The sequence below is a fragment of the Somniosus microcephalus genome, unplaced genomic scaffold, assembly GCF_052327205.1.
Source record: "Somniosus microcephalus isolate GS21.2 unplaced genomic scaffold, FLI_Smic_1.0 unresolved_chr1, whole genome shotgun sequence".
NCBI classification, from domain to species: Eukaryota; Metazoa; Chordata; class Chondrichthyes; order Squaliformes; family Somniosidae; genus Somniosus; species Somniosus microcephalus.
In genome coordinates this window covers 143592988-143614417 of record NW_028225179.1, presented here as the reverse complement: position 1 = coordinate 143614417, position 21430 = coordinate 143592988, and the positions used below count along the sequence as shown (strand labels likewise).

The 21430-nt window shown below is 47.0% G+C and overlaps 4 protein-coding genes and 1 pseudogene across 4 annotated transcripts; 2 read left to right on the top strand and 3 right to left on the bottom strand.

The window, feature by feature from the left end:
- Positions 1-3397: 3397 nt before the first annotated feature.
- LOC147096149 (uncharacterized) lies at positions 3398-4246 on the top strand. The gene has a single exon (XM_085973787.1). It carries the CDS (start codon positions 3398-3400, stop codon positions 4244-4246), a length of 849 nt encoding a protein of 282 aa, XP_085829913.1.
- A 5363-nt stretch (positions 4247-9609) lies between these two features.
- On the bottom strand, positions 9610-10710 carry LOC147096148 (uncharacterized). Its single transcript, XM_085974102.1, has one exon. The coding sequence runs from the start codon at positions 10693-10695 to the stop codon at positions 10048-10050; it is 648 nt and encodes a 215-aa protein (XP_085830228.1). The 5' UTR covers positions 10696-10710; the 3' UTR covers positions 9610-10047.
- An 896-nt stretch (positions 10711-11606) lies between these two features.
- On the bottom strand, positions 11607-12108 carry LOC147096147 (histone H2B type 1-A-like). The gene has a single exon (XM_085975036.1). It carries the CDS (start codon positions 12083-12085, stop codon positions 11675-11677), a length of 411 nt encoding a protein of 136 aa, XP_085831162.1. The 5' UTR covers positions 12086-12108; the 3' UTR covers positions 11607-11674.
- A 5682-nt stretch (positions 12109-17790) lies between these two features.
- LOC147096146 (histone H2B 8-like) lies at positions 17791-18351 on the top strand. Its single transcript, XM_085974101.1, has one exon. The coding sequence runs from the start codon at positions 17823-17825 to the stop codon at positions 18201-18203; it is 381 nt and encodes a 126-aa protein (XP_085830227.1). The 5' UTR covers positions 17791-17822; the 3' UTR covers positions 18204-18351.
- Positions 18352-20183: 1832 nt separating this feature from the next.
- LOC147096145 (histone H2AX-like) lies at positions 20184-20912 on the bottom strand (annotated as a pseudogene).
- Between the last annotated feature and the right edge of the window lie 518 nt (positions 20913-21430).

Here is a 21430-nt window from a genome sequence, read left to right as displayed (position 1 = left end):
TAAATGGCTCCACAATCTCACCCACCTCGTAAAGTAACCATTGCTTTGAAACGGTATTCTTGAATTTGTCAGACATAATAGTGGGCTGGAATATTAAGCGTGCAATTGGCTGCTGCAAATCTTAAATGGCTAAAGTATCCGAAATACGTTTTTCATTGGAATGATGCACGTTTAGATGCCTTGCTAACTGTGGGCACAGTAGAACAATTCAGCCTCGCAGTTCATAGATTGAAGGTAACCCCACTTAATATTGAAATCAGAAGATTTGAGAACGGACAATGCCGATACAAAGGGGGATACAGGAGTGTTGGTTGCAAAATGACGGTAAGGAAACTTATCACAGAACCATAGAAATTTACAGAAGGAGGCCATTCGGCCCATCCTGTCCGTGACGGCCGACAAAGAGCTATCCAGCCTAATCTCACTTTCCAGCACTTGGTCGTTAGGAGGTTTGGAAGCTTCCTGAGTCGTTTTACTACGTTAAAGGCGCGGTATACATGCAAGTAGTTGGTGGAAGGGTAGGCGGCAGAATCCAATGGTTTTCTGCCTGTTTTCAACTTTGTAAGATAAACTCCTCATTATAGTATTGAAATCGGGTCAGTTAGACAATGGACCGCGTTCCCTGTTCTTCATCAACTCCCCTCGTAGTGTCTCTAACCAAATATGCATAATTCTCGGAAGTAATGGCATTGTTCTTCCCCAACTTTAAATACAACAAAAACCTCAACTTTAGCATGTTTATTTCTTGGATACGGCACTTTAGACTCTCGTATCACCTGTTTTTGATCATTTTACAGATTGTGATGTGCTTAAGAAAAGTGAAGGTAAAAGATCCCATGGCCACTATTGCGAAGAAGAGCAGGGGGGAGTTATCCCCGGTGTCCTGGGCCAATATTTATCCCTCAATCAACATCACTAAAACAGATTGTCAGGTCATTATCACGTTGCTGTTTGTAGGAGCTTGTTCTGCGCGAATTGGCTGTCGTGTTTCCCCACATTACAAACAGTCACCACACTTCAAAAAAAAGTACTTCCTTGGCTGTGAAGCGCTTTGGGACGTCCTGAGGTCGTGAAAGGCGCTATATAAAGGCAAGTTCTTTCATTAATAATAGCTATTGTCTAGAACAGAAACCCTGTCTACAAGACCGAGGTGAGCAATGTCACTAAATACATGTATTTGAAAACTTTTGAAAATTTCCCACCCATCTCAGCGAACTCCTTCACTTTCAGATGAAATGTTCATAAATGTCTTCTGTTTGGAACACTTAAGGGTAAGGGACGTTTGTTCAATCCAATGAACACAATCCACCCATCTACTCTATGCTGTTGTCTTGAAACATTGCTGTTGTGAGTTCCGACAATTAGTGAGCCACTCGTATGATACGATCGGGAACTCGGACTATGTTCTTTTTGATGTTTCATGAGATAGCTAGATCTCATGATCGGTAGACCGGTCACCTCGCCTACGAGGATCAGGCTGCAGTCGGAAGGAGGGGCCAGGCCAGTCTTTTCGCTTACGAGGACCTACAATCAATGCTGGACTGATCATCTGTGGGTGGTGGCATCTCTCCACTTCACCTGACGAAGGAGCAGCGCTCTCAAAGCTTGTGATTTCAAATAAAACTGTTGGACTATAACCTGGTGTTGTGTGACTTCTTACATTTGTCCACCCCAGTCCAACACCGGCATCTCCACACCATGATATAATATGCCCGGAAGATGTAGCCCTAAGGTTGATTGCAGTGCACGTCCAGGTATTTTGCAATGTGCTAACATTTTGCTTTCAGGTCAGCCTTGCAGGTCTGCTACAGTCTAATTAAGAACCCCATAGTTAAAGTTGTGCTTTCATTTACTTCAATGGAGAGTGGAATCGGGGCGGGGTGTGAAACCAGCGTTACACCCGATCCCGTCAGTTTCCCCGACGGGCGGGTTAGCCTAAAATTGTCCTTCACTGAGATCCCATTACCTCCACGCTACAGGGTTGACAGTTAAAGGCCACCAGCGTACGACTTGGTCTTAAAGACAGAATTCTAGATTTCCGAATAGCTTGGCTTTGAGGCTCTGAAACTGTGAAACAGGACTCGCAAGATCCAGCTCAATCCAAGACCTGCAGGGGATTAGTAGCGAGAAAGGCAAGTGGAAGAATCCACGTTGTTGTCATATGTCAAATTCCGGTAATGAGCTGGAGCCAGGATGACTAGAAACATGTTTGGCTGCAATAGATAATCACCGGCATGATATGTGCTTGAGTAGCTGCCTTGTGTGCTCTGCAACACCTCGCTACAATAGCGTCACTGCTGCCAAAGTAAGAAGAGGCAATTCCACCTGTTGGATCCGCCACTGTAATATCATGGGCTTGTCAATGACCTTTCTTCCGTATTCACCGATGGTAGGATTACCAGATCTCTTCATCTGGGTTTGTCTGTCACTCCAGACTGATATGTATAGCTAAAGGTGCGTGCTGACTGTCGAAAGGTGCAAATGGTCCGTAGGCAAAGATGTTACCACTGCCCAAGTAGCCCATGCATTAACATAACCTACGATGGCCTATTGATTGGGAGGTTTGTGTAAACAATAGCTGACGTTTGTATCCACAACGGAAATGTTTTACATCAATTCTGAATAAGAAATTCAGTTTCAAGTTTCCTTCTCCGCTCCACAAAGATTCGTTATGGAAGAGTATTTTAAACGAAATAAAAAGTTATGTATTTTCTGTGTGCCCAGTACTCTATATCAGGAAAATCAGAAACACACTACATTTCAAAATAGTATATCCCATCCTTAGGATCAAAATCCCTAACGCAGGTGTTTATTAAACCAAGCCAATTGGTTTCAGCGAATTTAAGTTGTGTGTCCCGATTTCTGGCTGGCCTGTGTTACTGTGGCCAGATTTATGAAGGCATTTAAAAGCTACGCGAACCGTAAGATAAGTCTTTCCTTCGGAAACTTTTACATTGAGCAACTCTGCTTTGGAGGAAACTTCATTTTCGACAAGCCTCAAAATTGCTGGTTTCTTTCAACAACAACAACAAAAAGGAAGGGATGAAAGACCAAAAAAAGAGCATGTTGATTTGGCTTGGCCTGTGTTATTAAAGGATGTCTTGTGCGAAAAGGCAAATTTGCAGCCGGCGCGTTGGAACGGCGACGGTTGTTGCAGGAATCGAGGAGTTTAGTAAAAAGGGAGAAACGCAAAAAAGGAAGAGGTGGGAGAGAGAGAGAGAGAGAGAGAGAGCTAACTCCACTCCGTCCGCCTTCCCTCTATAAAAGCGGTCGCTTCGGCTGGCAGCGCATTTAATTTCAGCCGCGTTTGGTGCGAGGTTGAGACAGGGAGAAAGAAAGAGAGGAAAGAGCGGCTCTTAACCCAACACCAGTCCCGGTATCAGACCAGTCCCTGGGTATGGCTGACAACAACCAGAAGGCGGGAGATTCGGGTGGTGGCGGCACCCCGCCCCAGACTCGAACGATTCCCGATAAGACGGCGAAGAAGAAGAAACAACAGTCGCAGCAAAATCAGCCACAACAACAGCAACAGCAAAATCAGCGGCCGGTCCCGCCGCGCCGCAAGAAGACAGGCCCCACGGTGACCGAGCAGATCCTGCAGGTGGCGGCGGCCACCAAGGAGCGGCGCGGCATCTCGCTGGCCGCCCTCAAGCAGGCGCTGTCGGCCCGGGGCTGCGACGTGAGCCGCAACAACACCCGCGTCAACCACAAGGTCAAGTACCTGGTGAAAGAGGGCTCGCTGGTGCAGACCGCCGGCACCGGCGCCTCGGGCTCCTTCAGGTTCAACCGCTCCGGGACAGCGGCGACGGCGGCTGTTCCTGCTCCCGGGGCCGGGGCGGCGGCTCCTCATCCGGGGGCCAGAAAGGGGAGGAGAGAGTCGGCCAGGAAGAGGATCGCCGCCGCCCGCAGACCGGCCCCGGGCGCCTCCAAGCGGCCGCCCCAGCCCCGGCGGCGCCGGTACACCAAGCACAAGGCGGCCAAGCCCCGGCGGCCGGCGGTGGTGCGGGGCCGCCGCAAGCCCAGGGTCGGCGGCCGAGGCCGGCGAGGAGGAGGCGGGGCCGCCGCCACCACCAAGGCCGTCCGCATCCGCTTCAGGACCAAGGCGGTCAGTGGCCGGGCGGCGGCGGGCACCAGGACGGCGCGGGTCTACCGCAAGTGCAAGCCCGCCCGCGGCAGGAAGGCGGCGGCCGCCAAGCCCAAGAGGCCGGTGGGGCGCCAGCGGAAAGTCAGCCTGAAGCGGTTGTAGGCGCAACCTGCTGCCGCCGCCGCCCGAGAGGGCAGAAATCATCTTGCAGAAACTGATTCTACAACGGCTCTTTTCAGAGCCACCAAACCTGAGCGGAACTGAGCTTAATCGCCATTCAACTATTAACGCCTAAAATATTTGCCCGTCTGGAGTGGGACTTGAACCTACAACTTCCTGGAGGTTGTGATGGCCAGAGTGATGCCAATTGAGCCACTGGTTGACATAGTGATTAATCGCCAGATGCTTCATGCTGACTTTCCTTCATTGTATCATAATGACCAACTGATTATGATTTCGGAATTTTTAATCCAGTGGACCTAGCATTGAAACTGAATTGGAGATGTTTTGCTTACACACGGGATTTTCATGTAAGCTCATCGACCTGAAACGTTAACTCTTGTTTCTCTCTCTCCACAGATGCTGCCTGACCTGCTGAGTGTTTCCAGCATTTTACTTTTTTTTATATCCAGCGTCCGCTGTATTTTGCTCTTGTTATGCGGGGATATCCATTTCCTGAAGGTGAAACTGGGTGTTATCCGAATCCCGCTGTAGGTTTGCACGGGTTGCTTCATCATCGTAGGACTTGACTTGCTCATGGACTGGAACCCTGAAATGCCCTGACTTTATAATGGACGGAAGGGCATTGATACAGGCTGCTGAAGATGCTTGGGGGTGGGGGTGGGCGGAGGGCGAGCTATCTTCCTGCAATAACGTCTGGGGCTGTGATGACTGACCAAGCATCTGAGAGGTAGGTGGCTTTAACAATTCAGATGTTGGGTATTTGAGATCAGAGCAGACTGTCAGGCCAAGAATGTCAATAGTTGAAGGATTATGTTGAATTGTGTGAATAGCGCGTCTGGGCAAGCATTTTCAAATCGATGCAGTGTAAAGCCTTGTATTTCTGGACAAATTATACAACAGTTATTGACTTTTTTGTGCCCCGGAACTCTTGATTCTGCATTAATGCCTAAACGATAGGCTAACCCTCCCGGCACAGCATTTAGCCATGGCAGGCAATATGAAACGAGATGCTTTCCATGTCTGCCTCGGACATCTTCAAAAGCAGAGTGACCCCCCAGCCCTCGGGGCACCGTGTAAAAGAAGATGATCGAGATCAATTAAACATATGAGAGACGTGAAGAAAGTGTTCTCTGAACTGAAAGGTCGATTCTCATTTCCACATCAGAGGGTGTAGCAAGAGATACAAATGTCGCACGATTCCTGACATTACATCACAGGGGAAATGGGGAAAGTGTGAAGAAATGTTGCTGAACATAAAGTGAAAAGGGATGAATATGTTTATGACTATAAGTGAAGGAGGTTGCTAGTGTCACGGGCAACTAAGTGTGTGGCAGTCAGAAGATGAATGCTCACATACAGCAGATGATGATTTGAGAAGAAACTAGATAGCTATGAACAATGGCCAAATACTGCGCATTCTGGAAATCGGAAATAACAGAAAATGCTGGAAACACTCAGCAGGTCAGGCAGCATCTGTGGAGAGAGAAAGAGTTAATGCTTCGGGTCTGTGACCCTTTGTCAGATAGCTATGAAAATAGCTTTGGTAGAGTCAGAATCAAAGAATGATACAGCCCAGGAAGTGGTCATTCGGCCCATCCTGCCTGTGCCGGCTCTTTGAAAGAGCAAAACAATTAATCCCAATCCCACTGCTCTTTCCCCATAGCCCTGCTAAATTTTCCTTTCAAGCATTTATCCAATTCCCTTTTGAAACTTTACTATTGAATCTGTTTCCATCGCCCTTTCAGGCAGCACATTCCAGATAACAATTCGCTGCGTCAAAAAAAATCTAATCTTCCCTCCGGTTCTTTTGCCAATTATCTTAAATCTGTGTCCTCTGTTACCGAACCTCCTGCCAGTGGAAACGGTTTCTCCTTATGTACTCTTATCAGAACAGTTCTAGGTTTCCTTCTAGACCATATGATCTTGATTGCCCGGTGCCACACGCTTTGAAGATGTCGATATATTTATCGCCCTCTCTGTATTAACTAGTTAAACCTCAACTTCCCTGTTCATCTTCAATTAGAATGGCTTCGGCGCTTTGTGGAGACATTTTTGGCTCTCAAAAGAGCCTTTTCTGTTTAGAGTTATAAATCCATCGTCCCTCTCAATTTACATCCTAGGTCTTCTCGATTTGGCTTTCTTCTCAGTCCGTCTTTTCCTGGGCTTCTTCGCGGCGCTGTTGTCTTCGCCGGTGCTGCCGGCGGCTTCCTCCGCGGGCTGGAGCTCGGCCCCGGCCCCCTTCGACTGCTGGAGCTGGGGCTGCTGCTGCTGCTCAGCTTGAAGGAGCCGGTGGCATTGGTCTGCACCAGCGAGCCGTTGCTCACCAGGCTCTTGATGGCCAGCTGGACGCGGGCCTGGTTCTTCTCCACGTCGTTGCCATTGGCCAGCAGCGCCTTGCCGAGCAAGGCCAGCGAGAGGCCGCCGCGCTGCTTGCGGGCCGACAGCCAAGCTGATTGCTCCCACTGGAAGCGAGTGGAGCCGCCGCCGCCTCCGCCGCTTTGCTATTTATAGACTCTAGGCGGACGCAATAGAGACACCGCGGGCTCCACATGTTGCAAAAAAAACAGAAAATACTGGAAATACTCAGCGGGACAGGCAGCATCCGTGCAGAGACTAACAGAGTTAACGTTTCAGATGACGGGTACCAGACCTGGAACGTTAACTCCGTTTCTCTCTCCACAGATGCTGCCTGACCTGCTGAGTTTTCCAGCATTTTCTGTTATTTCAGATTTCCAGCATCCGCAGTATTTTGCTATTGTATTGTTGCAAATATATATATATGCCTGCACTGAATGCAAAAAGCGACTCATCATTTCCAAAATCCAGCTTCCTGGCCCGTCCTCACACATTTGATTTTTTGGGGGGAGGTTCGACACTTTCTGTAGTAATAGTACTAATGATTCTATTAGTACAATTCTTGTGTAGCATTTGAACACAAAAAAACACTCAATATTTGCGTCTGGCGGAAAATATCTCCGCATCACCTCACAAATCAAAGAAGCCGCTGGGGAAAGCCAATAACAATAAAAGATTTATGAGGATGATACCAGAACTGAGAAGGGATAACTATCGGGTAAGGCTGAACAGGCTGGGTTTCTTTCTTTTGAAATGTGCCCTGATAGAGGTCTTTAAAATTACGAAGGTGTTCGATAGGGTAGAAGAAGAGAAGATGTTTCCACTTGTGGTGTTGCGGAATCCAAAACCAGGGGCCATAAATATAAGACAGTCACTAATAAATCCAATAAACAATTCAGAAGAAACTTCTTTACTCGGAGAATGTGGAGTTCGCTACCACAGGGAGTGGTTGAAGAGAATGGCATAGATACATTTAAGGAGAAGCTAGATAAGCACATGATGGAGAAAGGAATAGAAGGATATGGTGATAGGGTGAGATGAGAGGAGGCTCTATATAAACACCGACATGGGCCTATTGGCCTGTTTCTATGTAATCATTGCTTTGATTTTGTTGCACTTTTCGTTTCTCAGCCAGAATGTTGCAGGCAGAAGCTGCACTGCTGACTGGAGCACATCATCTCAGAATAATGCTGAGTGATACACTGTCTGAAAGAGTTAAAAGGGCTAAAATAAGGGAATTGAGGAACCGAGCATACATCCAACCATATAAGGAGTTGTTGTGTACATGTCCCATAGGGAAACATGGTGAAATGTGGTCAAATGGTCAAACCGTCAGTTGCTAATTGAATAAAGTGCACAAACCGTTAGTTACTAATTGAGGAATGTGGTAAAGATAACGTATGGGGTCACAGCATATGTAAACGGTCAAAATGTGCACACGGGTCGCAAGAATAAGCCATAACTTAGAACAAAAAAACTGTATATAAGGCAGGGGATCTTAGCGATCGGAGAGCATTCGTCCCAGATGAGTGACTCCCCTGTCAACTTGTAAATAAAGTTGATTTACTGAACGAACCTCTGGATTCCGAGTGATTGATTGGGAATAAGGCGGACGTCGACCCTTTATATCAGAGGGGAGAAGAAGCTCTCCCGGTTTACCCTTACACAGTCATTCAGGTGAAATCTTCAGTTCGGGTGGATATAAGAAGTCCCGTAGCAGTAATTGAAGAAGAAAAAGGTGTCTCCGTGTCCCAACCCCCTTCGTAAGGATATCAAGGGATACGGAGCTAAGGTGGGTACATGGAGTTCAGGTACAGATCAGCTATGATCTAATTGAATGGCAGAGCAGACGGGAAGGGCTGAATGGCCGACTCCTGTTCCTATGTCACCAACATTTCACTACTCAGCCAACACCACCTAAAACAGATTGTCTCGCTCTTCGTTCATTGAAGAGTAATCTTAGGCTGTTAGGTGTTTTGGGATATCCAGAGGATTTGAAAGGCACTATATAAATTCAAGTCGTGGCAAGGGAGAACTTGTAAACACCCGAGGGTTTTTGAATTCACAGGAGAGCGGGTGTTTGAGTAGGCCACGTCCTATAAATAGCGATAATCAGAGGGCTGCCTACCGCAAGTTTGGACAGAGATCATGCACATTAGAATTGCAGCCACCGTGCACAAGAAGATCCAACAGGCAATAAGCAGCATCTTCATTCCAATGCGTTGATGCAGCAGGTCATGTCATTTAGATGTCGATGCTATTTTGTGGCCTTTACTCCAGAGGTTGCGTAATTCTAAATTAATTTCGGCCATGGTCGCTGAGCTGTACTTTTGAAAATAAACATTTGAAAGGATCGCCTGCAACTTCCATTCTGAAGCGTTCTGTTGAATTTTGCTGATAGGTTGTGGGGCTACTCATAGATCTGGGTCCGCACAATCACACAATGGTTCTTGGTGACCAAATCCTATTACCTGGGATGTTGGGAATTCCCAAAAATTTCACCAGTACGTTGTAGACCACATTCTAAAATTCCATTTCTTTATAAGTAGGGCCACCTGGTTTATGGTGACTGAATTTTAGTACCACGAGACTGCAGGGTTTTGTAGGAATTTCGCCAGCGTTTTGGAGGTTGTATTCTGCGATACCATCCATTTTTTTTACATTAAAAGATGTAAATTGGTGGTCTTGACAATGACAATCTCAGCTAGGCTATTAAAAGTGTATCGGAAGCACACAATGGAAGCGAAAATAGCTCATTATTTTTGTTTCAACGTTGATTCTTACACATTCAAGTGGCGAAGACCACTTACCTACCGAAATCGTGTCAATAAGTAACAGAATTTAAGTGCTATCTACAAGGCATCGCCGCAACCGCAGGAGTTCATAAAGACGTTTATAGTTTCACGATATGCACATTGCAATAAATACTTGCAGTAACAATCATGAGCTGCACGACAGGATTTGATTTCAACCATTTATAATTTTCAGATAGATAGTCTCACTGCTGAAACGAGAAATATAACAAAATTAACAATTTGACGCAAAAGCTGCAGTTGCGGACCTGGCTGAGGACTGTTGAAAGTGGCGCCCAGGTTGAGGACTCCCGGTCTTCCGATTCTCCCGCCGCACAATTTATCGCAGCTCTGCTGCTGTCAATTTAACCACCTTTAAAATATGAGTTAAAAAACAATATTGGTTCCTTTATTATATTATTCCTTGAAAGTATACTTCAGGAATTAAAACTCAATCGAATTAATAATTTCCAGTATCGTAATGGAGAAATAATTCGTTTTCTATTTTTCAATATGGATGATTTTGGTAATATGCCATCGGGTCAATTGCAATTTTCCTTTGTGAATGTTTTTTGTGGCTCTGAAAAGAGCCGTTTCCTAATTAAGGTATTCATACTCTGATTCGTCTCCCCTTTAGGAGCTGTCCTGTTGCTCCGAGCAAACTTGGCTTTCTTTCACCGAGAGGGAGGTCTCCTCCTGAGCAGGGGTTTGGTCCGCTTCCTGCTCCGGTTGTTTGGCTAGCTTTCTCAGCTTTGCACGCTGGCGTTTCCCTTTCCCTTGGTCCCTGGCCGCCTTCCTCCCCTTGGGTTTGCGGGCGGTGGCTCTCCTCGCCCCCTTCCTGGCGGCGCCGTGTTTCTTGGTCTTCCTGGGCGAGCCTCTGCTCCTGGGCGCCGCCTTCCTGATTGCACGTTGCTTCATCCTCATCCTCCTCCTCTCCCTGGAGGCGGTGGCGGGCTCCCTCTTGAGCTTCTTCTCCTCCCGGTCTCCCCACGTCTTGCTGAGCCTGAAGGAGCCCGAGGCGCCGGTGCCGGTGGGCCGCAGCAGCGAGCCTTTGGTCACCAGGCTCCGGACCGCTTGGTTGACCCGCCAGTTGTTTCTGGCCACGTCGTAGCCGCGGTCCGAGAGGACCTTCTTGATAGCCGACAGCGAGAGTCCCCGGCGCTCCTTGGTGGCCGCCACCGCCTCCAGGATCTGCTGGGACACGGTGGCGCCGGGTCTCCTGGCCGGGGGCGCAGCCCTGGTCTTCCTCCTGGTGCTCCTGGCAGGGAGAGTGTCGGCCATGGCTTGGGCTGGGACCCTTTCTCTCTCTCTCTCTGTCTGTGTGTTGGGGGAATGAAGAGTTTCCAGCAGCCGGCGCTATTTAACCAGGCGAACCGGACGCTGCAGAGCCAAAGGTCTCATCTCCTGAAAAATGCCCGCTAACAAAACACAAAACAAAGTCGCCTTGTTTCCAAAGCGTGTATCACCTCAGAGCGATTATATATCTCCAGAGACATTCTCTCTCTCTCTTTCCCTTCGAAGTTCTTCTGAACCTTTTGTTTTTTTTCATTAAACTTCTGCTCAATTCTCTGTAAAGACGTGAGCGTCTTTTCATCTCTTTCCTCCGTGAAGCGTCTTGGGACGTGTTTCGACCTTAAATGTTATTTGTAAATGTAAGTTGTGCAGATTTCTTGATCTGGGAAAATGTGTCCGTCTTATTTCCTACTCCAAGTCGCGGTCTCGATGACTTCTTGTCTCCAAGTTCTCCCCTTCCCTGTACAAAACAAAGGTCTTCCTAGACCGAAACGTGGCGTCACTTAACATTAATGCCTGAGCTACCTCATATTTTACCCCGCTTTTTTCCACAATATTGGCGGTCCGGCAACATTGATCTTCGCTGTACACCTGGGTTTCAATATCAAGAGTAAATTCTTCAACTGGCAGGGAAGAGCCTTGGTTTCAACCGAAATCGTTGTTCTCGGAGTTGTTTATTGAGCGCCGATTGCCCCCTTCCCCGTGAATTCCCCAAACTCTTCAGGGACTCATTATCAAAAATAAGAAATGCGAATTAAAACAGCTTTCATAAATATAACGCACCACATGTAGATGGATTAACCGGACGATTAATTTGGCAATTCATTGCATTAACATACAGCCTAGCAAAAGTATTTGTTCAGGGGTCTCGGTTTTGTTTTATAGCTCCGTCTGAAGACTTTGTGAAGTGGCTCTTAAAAGAGCCGTTTGGTGATTTAATTGCAGGTTTTATTTTGGGAGGGGGACTCTACTTGGAGCTGGTGTATTTGGTAACAGCCTTCGTCCCCTCCGAGACGGCGTGCTTGGCCAGTTCCCCCGGCAGCAGGAGGCGGACGGCGCTCTGGATCTCCCGGGAGGAGATGGTCTGGCGTTTGGTGTAATGGATCAGGCGGGAGGCCTCGCAGGCGATGCGCTCGAAAATGTCGGTGACGAACGAGTTGATGACACTCATGGCCTTGGAGGAGATGCCGGTGTCGGGGTGGACCTGCTTCAGCACCTTGTAGATGTAGATGCTGTAACTCTCCTTCCTGCTCTTCCTGTGCTTCCGGTCCCCTTTCCTGGTCATTTTCATGGCTGTTTTCTTCGAGCCCTTCTTGGAGACGGCGCCCTTGGCACCGGCTGTGATGGAACTGGTGGAAACAGCAGCAGCAGTCGGCATGGCAAGTCCTTCAATTCCTTCTCCACGCCTAGTTAATAAAAACACAAAGCAACATAGAAATGGAGCCCGCAACTCCTCCTTTATATAGACAGCTTTATGCTAATGAAGGATGTCAAATTCTCTATTCCAATTGGCTGATCCTTGACACACCACATGTTCAGTCTGCACAAATCACAGTCACGTATCAAGTTTTTTTTGCCAGAAGCCGCTGCCACTCAAGGAATGGGAAACCTTAATTTGCTGGAGCAAAATCCCGAAGCTATATATATATATATATATAATCTCATACTCTCATGTGACACGTCCACAGGCCATAAGCAAATGTCTTCTGCTAAATAAATTCATTCGAACCACAACAATTCTGGATCTCCCCATAATATACAAATTAGACGGGTCCCAGAAACTACAAAAGAGATTTTCGAAGAGAATAAATACGTGCTTTATCGCTTCTGCTTAAGAAAGGCCACTGCAATATTAGTTATTTACTAAAACACTTACGGCATAGTACACAAATGCTGAACCTGAGGCAATTTATTTGGTATTTAAAAAGATTCTCGGGATGTGGGCATCGCTGGCAAGGCCAGTTTTTATTGTCCATCCCTAATCGCCCTTGAGGCTTGGGCTGATAAGTGGCTAGTAACATTCGCAAGTCACAAGTGTCAGGCAATGACCATTTCCAAGAAGAGAGAGTCTAGCAACCTCCTCTTTCAGATGAGACGTTAAAACCGAGGCCCCGTTTGCCCTCTCAGGTGGATGTAAAAGATTCCTTGGCACTATTTCGAAGCAGAGCAGGGGAAGTTCTCCCTGGTGTCCTGGCCAATACTTATCCCTCAACCATCATAACAAAAACAGATTATCTGGTCATTATCACGTTGCTGTTTGTGAGAGCTTGCTGTAGGCAAATTGGCTGCCACATTACAACAGTGACGACTCTCCAAGAGTACTTCATTGGCTGTAAAGCACTTTGAGATGTCCGGTGGTCATGAAGGGCGCTATATAAATGCAAGTCTTTCCTTCTTTATTCCCTTCTCCCTCATGTATGCATCAACCTCACCTTAAATGCACCAGTGCTCTCTGCTTCAACCATTCCATGTGGCAGCCAGTTCCACATTCTCACCACTCTCTGTGTCAAAATAATCCTCCTAAATTCCTTATTTGATCTGTTAGTTGCTCTGTTATGTTTAGGCCCACTTGTTCTGGACCCACAAGTGGAAACAATTTCTCCACATCCACCCCATAGAACCCGTTCCTAATTTGAAAGACCTTGATCGGGTCTTCTCATAGTCATCACTTCTCCAGAGAAAAGAACCCCAGCCTGCTGATAGTTCCCGTGCTCTCGATTCTGGAAACATGCTTGTAAGTCTTTCCTGCAGTTTTTCCAATGCTTCAGTATCCTTTTTTGTAATATGGATACAAAAACAGTGAACAGTACTCCAGGGCGGTCTAACGAAGGTTCTATATAAATTGGCATCTCTGCTTTTTTATTCAATTTCTCCAGCAATGAACCTCAGCAATTTATTTGTACTCTTTATGACCTTATCAAGGTGTGTTACTTTGGTTAGCAATTTACGTACTGTATCTGTATTCCCAGGAATAAGTGGCCTCCTTATTCCTCCTACCAAAATGAACCACCTCACACTTTGCTACAGTGAATTTCATTTGCCATTTATCTGCCCATTCTGCAAGCCTGTTTATATCTTCCTGTGCTTTGGTGTAGCTCCCCACATTATTAGCTCTACCCCCCCCCGCCCAATTTGGTATCAAATTGATCGATTTTTGTTTGGCAAAGGTATTAAGGGTCATGGGAACAAGGTTGGTAGAGGGGGTTGAGAAGCAGATCAGCCACGATCTCATTGAATGGTGGAACAGGCGCGAGGGGCTGAATGGCCTCCTCCTGTTCCTATGTGCCAATCAGCAAATTTTGACTCTAGATCTCCGACTTCTGAGTCTAAATCATTTATATATATATCTACATATGGTGAACAATGGTGGTCCCTGTAGGACACCACTTCCCATTTTCTGCCAGTCCATGAAACGTCCCTTAACTCCTATCCTCTGTTTTATAGCCATCTTTGCTAAAATCACCAATGTTTAGAAAGTAAAGGAGACTGGGGAAATTCTCCAATTTTGCTTTTTTAGAATCATTATAGATTTTCATGACTACATAAGTCCAGGTTAAAATTTGGTCACAAACCAGTACAATGGAAGGATATGCTTTTTGTTCCAATTTCTGCCATTGGAGCTTTTACCCTGCCAAGCACTACCCCTGGGCACTGAAGAAAGCAACCTGGCCTGTTTGTCCAGTTCTCCCCAGTCTGAAGAAGCATGGCAGTCTTGATCACCCTGGACGGAATGGTTGAGCGCTCGGTATAACAAGCCTAACGAAAAGCCTTGTTTGCAACAAGTTAAAAAAAATGTGATTAAGTAAAGAAAGACTTGCATTTATATAGCGCCTTTCATAACCTCAGGATGTACCAAAACACTTTGCAGCCAATGAAGTATTTTTGATGTGTAGTCACTGTTGCAGTGTAGGAAATGCAGCAGCCAATTTGTGCACAGCAAGCTCCCATAAACAGGCAATGTGATAAAGACCAGATAATATGTTTTTGTTATGTTGATTGAGAGATAAATATTGGCCAGGACACCGGGGATAACTTCCCTGCTCTTGTTCAAAATCGTGGCCCTTGGGATCTATTTACATCCACCCAAGAGAGGAGACGGGACCTCGGGTGAATGTTTCATCTGAAAGACATCACCTCCAACATTGCAGCGCTCCCTCAGCACTGCACTGGAGTGTCGGCCTAGATTTTGTGCTGATGATTCTGGAGTTGGACTCTGAACCCACAATCTTGGTCGGATTGTACCCCACTCAGTTCGTTTTTCTGGCCTTGTTCTACTGTCTGCCTGTCACTCTCTCTTCCTCCCGGCAATAGTGGCAGCAGAGACCCTGCCTCTGTTGGCTGTGGTGCATGTCGGACGGTGGGCTCAGGCATTTGACCCCGATGCGCGTTGCCTCGCGAGCACCCTGACTACAAAATCTCGCTGAAACCTTATCATTTGATGATCGACTGATACACACCTCCGGGCCGTGCCAGGATGGGGCTTCTACCAACCCTCTATGCTTCAGCTGAAAGCAGGTCCCTCTCACAAATCACCCCTGCCCTTGCTGACCTACTTTGGCTCCTGGCTCCCTAACACTTCCAATTTTAAAGAAAAGGAATGTTGTATATTAATGCAAGAGGCTTTCAAAACAATAATAAAAAAATCAATATTCCCCATGGATTTGGAAGAAATTTCTAACTTAGGAGAGAACCTGCTTTCTTAGTTCATAAATTTCATAAGGCTCAGTCTGGGGGTTGAAACTGGCGAGGCTTCCTGTTATAGAAGTCATCCAATTTTCACTACATTAAGTTCAACGGAACGAAAATCGGGCGGTTTCTTTAACGGGCGGCCGATCTGCAACATCCGTTATACGCCTGAGCGCTAAGGTGAAAATCTACCCCCTGGGTTTCTCCCCTTACTCTCCATCACGAATATCGCCTACTTCCACCCCTGTGGAATCGCCTGCCTCCGCCCCGGCCTCAGACCATTTGCTGCTGAAAGTCTCATCCATGCCTTTGTCGCCCCCAGGCACGGCTATTCCAATGCTCTCCTGGGCAGCCTCCCTTTCTTCATCCTCGGCAAACTTCAGCTTATCCAAGACTCTGCCGCCCGTATCCTGTCCCGCACCAGGTCCCACTCACAAATCACCCCTGCTCTTGTCGGCCTGCATTGGCTCCTGGTTCTCTACCACTTCCAATTTCACAGGAAAGAAAGGAATATGCTGCATATTAACTTAAGAGGTGCACAAAACAACAACAATGTAGTAAAACGTCCCAAGCGCGTCACAGGAGCGATTATCAAGCAAAATTTGACACCGAGCCACATAAGGAGAGATTCAGTACCCTGTCCCTACCTTCTCCCCATATCCCTTGATCCCTTTAGCCTTAAGAACTATATCCAGCTCCTTCTTGAATATATTTAATGAATTGTCCTCTACTGCCTTCTGTGGTAGAGAATTCCACAGGTTCACCACTCTCTGGGTGAAGAAATTCCTCCTCATCTCTGTCCTAAATGGCTTACCCCTTATCCTTAGACTGTGACCCCTGGTTCTGGACTCCCCCGCCATCGGGAACAGCCTTCCTGCATCCAGTCTGTCTAGTCCTGTTAGAATTTTATATGTTTCAATGAGATCCCCTCTCATTCTTCTAAACTCAAGCCTAATCGACCCAATCTCTCTTCATACGTCATTCGTTCCATCCCAGGTATCAGTCTGGTGAATCTTCGCTGCACTCCCTCCATGGCAAGAACATCCTTCCACAGATAAGGTGACCAAAACTGCACACAATACTCAAGGTGTGGTCTCAACAAGGCCTTGTACAACTGCAGCAAGACATCATTGCTCCTGTACTCGAATCCTCTCGCTATGAGGGCCAGCATACCATTTGCCTTCTTAACCGTCTGCTGCACCTGCATGCTTACCTTCAACGACTGGTGCACAAGGACACCCAGGTCTCATTGCACTTCCCCTTTTCCCAATCTATTGCCATTCAGATAATAATCAGCCTTCCTGTTTTTGCCACCAAAGTGGATACCCTCGCATTTATCCACATTATACTGCATCTGGCATGCATCTGCCCAATCGCCCAAACTGTCCAAATTCTACTGTAGTTTCGCTGCATCCTCCTCACAGCACACACGCCCACCCAGCTTTGTGTGTGTGTGTGGGGGAGGGGGGGTGCGAGGCCATGGAGGAATTTGAAAACAAGGATGAGATTTTTTAAATCGCGGCATTGCTTAACCGGGTGCCTCTGTAGGTCAGCGAGCATAAGGGGTGATGGTTGAACGGGACTTGGTGCAAGTGCGGACACGGGCAGCAGAGTTTTGGATGACCTCAAGTTTACGTAGGATGGAATGTGGGAGGTCGGCCAGGAGTGCGTTGGAATAGTCAAGTCTAGCGGGAACAAAAGCATGGATGAGGGTTTCAGCAGCAGATGAGCTGAGGCAGAGGCGGGGTCGGGCGATGGACCGGCGGCGGAAATAGGCGGTCTCAGTGATCGCGTGGATATGTGGTCGGAAGCTCATCTGAGGGGGGCGGGGGTTCAAATATGACACCACGGTTGCGAACAGTCTGGCTCAGCCAGCTGCCCAGGGAGAGGGAGGGAGTCGGTGGCATGGTGACGCAGTTAGTGGCGGGGACCGAAGACGATGGCTTCGGTCTTCCCAACATTCAGCTGGATCAATGTCAGGCAAGCAGTCTGCAATTTAACAGGGCAACTTATTGTACCAAAAATATATCTTTCAACAGAAAATGCTGGAAATACTCAGCAGGCCAGGCAGCATCCGTGGAGAGAGAAACAGAGTTAACGTTTCAGGTCTGGGACCCTTCATCAAGTATTTCCAGCATTTTCTGTTGTTATTTCAGATTTCCAGCATCCGCAGTATTTTGTTATTGTAATATATTGTTCAAGCTGCAGCCATGTGGAGAATCTCCCCCACGTGCCTGAAACCAGCTGCAACACCAGGAGCGTTTCTGATTGGCCAGTTGGCACCCCTTGATGCTTACTCACAATAGATACTTATGCGCTGGTTCACCAATAGAATCCTTCACTTTCTGATTCCTCATTTGCATACGCCTAGCTATTAAATAGCGCGTCAGGGAGATTTTCTCCATCACAAACCATCGCGTCCATTCACCATGCCTGGAATGCCGCCCAAGGGCATCGCCCCGATAAAGGGGTCGAAGAAAGCGGCCACCAAGAAGCGGACCAAAGGCGATAAGAAGCGCAGGAAGACCAGGAAGCAGAGTTACAGCATCTACATCTACAAGGTGCTGAAGCAGGTCCACCCCGACACCGGCATCTCCTCTAAGGCTATGAGTGTCATCAACTCGTTCGTCACCGACATCTTCGAGCGCATCGCCTGCGAGTCCTCCCGCCTGATCCATTACACCAAACGCCAGACCATCTCCTCCCGGGAGATCCAGACCGCCGTCCGCCTCCTGCTGCCCGGGGAACTGGCCAAGCACGCCGTCTCGGAGGGAACGAAAGCTGTCACCAAATACACCAGCTGCAAATAAAGTCTATCGGTCCTTCCACCTTAAAAACTCAACCCAAAGGCTCTTTTCAGAGCCACTCACGAGATCCAGAAGGGAGTATTTATTTTCGTTTGACTAATGACATTTGAAATATGGACAACATAATAAAGAATGAAACTCTTTAAAAAAATGTTTTATCCTTTATTTAACCCTCAGTTCCATTTTTTTGTCGTATGTTCAGATTTTGCTGGTGTGTTTTTGTAATACTATATCGTTAATTTAAAATAGATTGACATTTAACATAATGATGCATTGTCACTGCCGTTTTTGTACAAAGCACTCATAAGCGGGTAGCTGAAAAGCTAAAATGAAATTAAATCGGTCAATTCAGGAACCAGTAATTTTAAAGGATCAATTTGCCATAATTCAAATTTAATAATGAATTATTCGGACTCACAGATGCCATTTTAATGATTATTCAGTCCCACAGACGCTATAATTTAAATTTAAATGATTATTCAGTCCCACAGATGGCAATCTTTAGCAGTAATGATTATTATTTAGTCTCACAAATGCCATAGTTTTAATTATTATTCAGTCCCAGATACCATAATTTTAACGATTATTATTCAATCCCACAGATGCAATAATTTTAACAATAATGATTATTACTCAATCCCACAGATGCCATGATTTTATTGACTTAGTCCCACGGAGGGCCTTCATTTTAATAATAACGTGTATGATTCACAGACATGCTCTTATTCTGTAAGCCGCCTTTTTTATGTTGGTGTCCATTTTCCCTCCTTTTTCTTCGGTGTCCGAGGTTGGAGCGGATTGAAAAACGCACCAATCAGAGGCAGAGATTTGCCGGGTTTGCAGCCAATCAGAAGGCGCGGCTCGGCCGGCGGCTGCTATAAAAGCCGCAGCCCGCAGTTCGACGAGAATGGTGAGGACTGAGTAGATGGCGTGCAAGTCCACCGGAGGCAAAGCTCCCTGCAAGCAGCTGGCCACCAAGGCAGCTTACAAGCGTGCCCCAGCCACGGGCGGAGTGAAGAAGGCCCACCGCTACCGGCCCGGCACCGTGGCTCTGCGGGAGATCCGCCGCTACTAGAAGTCCACCGTTTACTGATCCGCAAACTGCCCTTCCAGCTCCTGGTACGCGAGGTCGCGCAAGATTTCAAGACCGACCTGCGTTTCCAGAGCTCGGCCGTCATGGCCCTGCAGGAGGCCAGCGAGGCTTACTTGGTGGGGCTCTTCGAGGACACCAACCTGTGCGCCATACACGCCAAGCGGGACACCATCATGCCCAAGGACATCCACCTGGCTCGCGGCGAGCGCGCCTGCATCCTGCCGCCGGCAGCCTTGACCCATTTGAGGAACGGGAACTTGAAACCAAACTGCTCTTTTAAGAGCCACTTAAATTCTTGTGGGGGAACAGCCATAATGTTGAGAAATCTGAATAACCCAATATTTACATTACAGTATTTACATCCTGCATTTATCCCAATTGTTTCCAGTCAAGTATCCCAGGTTTGCAGGCATCCTTTGCATTTATTTTGGTGTTTTATTTATATCCTGCATTTATCCCAATTGTTTTCCGCCTGGCATACTAAGTTTGAAGCATTGTACATGTAAGCCATCATTTGCCTGAAAAGTATCGCAGGCAAATTTTAAAAAAACAGCAAGTGCTCGAAAACACTCAGCAGGTCAGGCAGCATCTGCGGAAAGAGCAAAACCAAGATGGTGCGGAGAAAAGGGATTGAATCGGGCTGAAGGAAGGTTATGCTAAACAATTACAAATCACTGATTAGGCCCCAGCTGGAGTATTGTTCAATTCTGGGCACCCGACTTTAGGAAGGATGTTAAGGCCCTGGGGAGGGGGCAGAGGAGATTTAGAGAATGCAGCATTTTGATCAAAATTTTAAGCTGTTTTAAAAAAATTATCGTGGTCAAAAAGAATTCCACCAAAAAGCCCACGTTGCTTCCAAAGAATTGAGACAGCTACTCATTGAAGGAACACATAATCTTTAATAATTTTGAATACTGTAACAACCGTTCGATCGTTTTTCTTTTTTAATGTAGGCCACGAATTTACATTTTCAATTTAGAGCAGATTTTACATTGAAAACAAAGGGGTGCCTCCAGCCAGTAATTAATTTTCACAGCATTTTAACAAAGTATTAGAACTAAAAAGTCTGGGATGAAACATTTCGTCTGGAAGTCCGCTGGTAGATCTCTGAAGTTATTCAAATTAAAGTGGAGAATATGGCTGAAGTTCTTTAGAAAGAGGAGGTGGGTGGCTCTGAAAAGAGCCTTTGTGGTCCGTTGAATCGATTCATTGATGTTTGTCCTTTAGGTGTAAACCTTGCTGGGGTGGCCGGTTTTCTTGGGCAGCAGCACGGCCTGGATGTTGGGCAGGACCCCGCCCTGGGCTATGGTGACCCCGCCCAGCAGCTTGTTGAGCTCCTCGTCGTTGCGGATGGCGAGCTGCAGGTGGCGGGAGATGATGCGGGTCTTCCTGTTGTCGCGGGCCGCGTTGCCGGCCAGCTCCAGGATCTCGGCGACCAGGTAGACCGGGACTCCGGCCCCCACCCGCTCAGAGTAGTGACCCTTGCGCAGCAGGCGGTGGATGCGGCCGACCGGCTCGGGAGGAGCGGGTCTTGGACTTGGCGCATCCTTTGCCTCCAGTTTTACCACAACCTGACATCATTCAACAAACTCTCACCGACTCTAATGAGCCGCTCTATTTGCCGAGCAATTCTCCTTTTATACCTTTCAGCCAGTTCGAGCTGCGGTCGTTTCTCATTGGTTGAATAACCTTCATTTGTTTCTGATTGGTCTATAACTGAGCAGAACAATAGACACATTACAAATATTTAGGAATAGGAAGCCCTAATTAGCATACTTTGTCTCATGGGCCAAGGGCAAACTTTTAGGGCTTAGCGCGGCCGAAATTGGTTCCCTCAATATCAGTAACAAAAATCATGCTGCCAATCCAGTTTCTCCATGCCAGCTTGTAAAATGAAAATACACCAAACTGACAAGCAGTTTGCGTTAATAAAAACAGAAAATGCTGGAAAAACTCAGCAGGTCAGACAGCATTTGTGGAGAGAGAAACAAAATTAACGTTTCAGGTCGATGATCTGAAACGTTAACTCTGTTTTTCTCTCTCTCCACAGATGCTGCCTGACGTGCTGAATTTTTCCAGCATTTTCTGTTTTCATTTCAGATTTCCAGCATCCGCAGTGATTTGTTTCTGTAAGCAG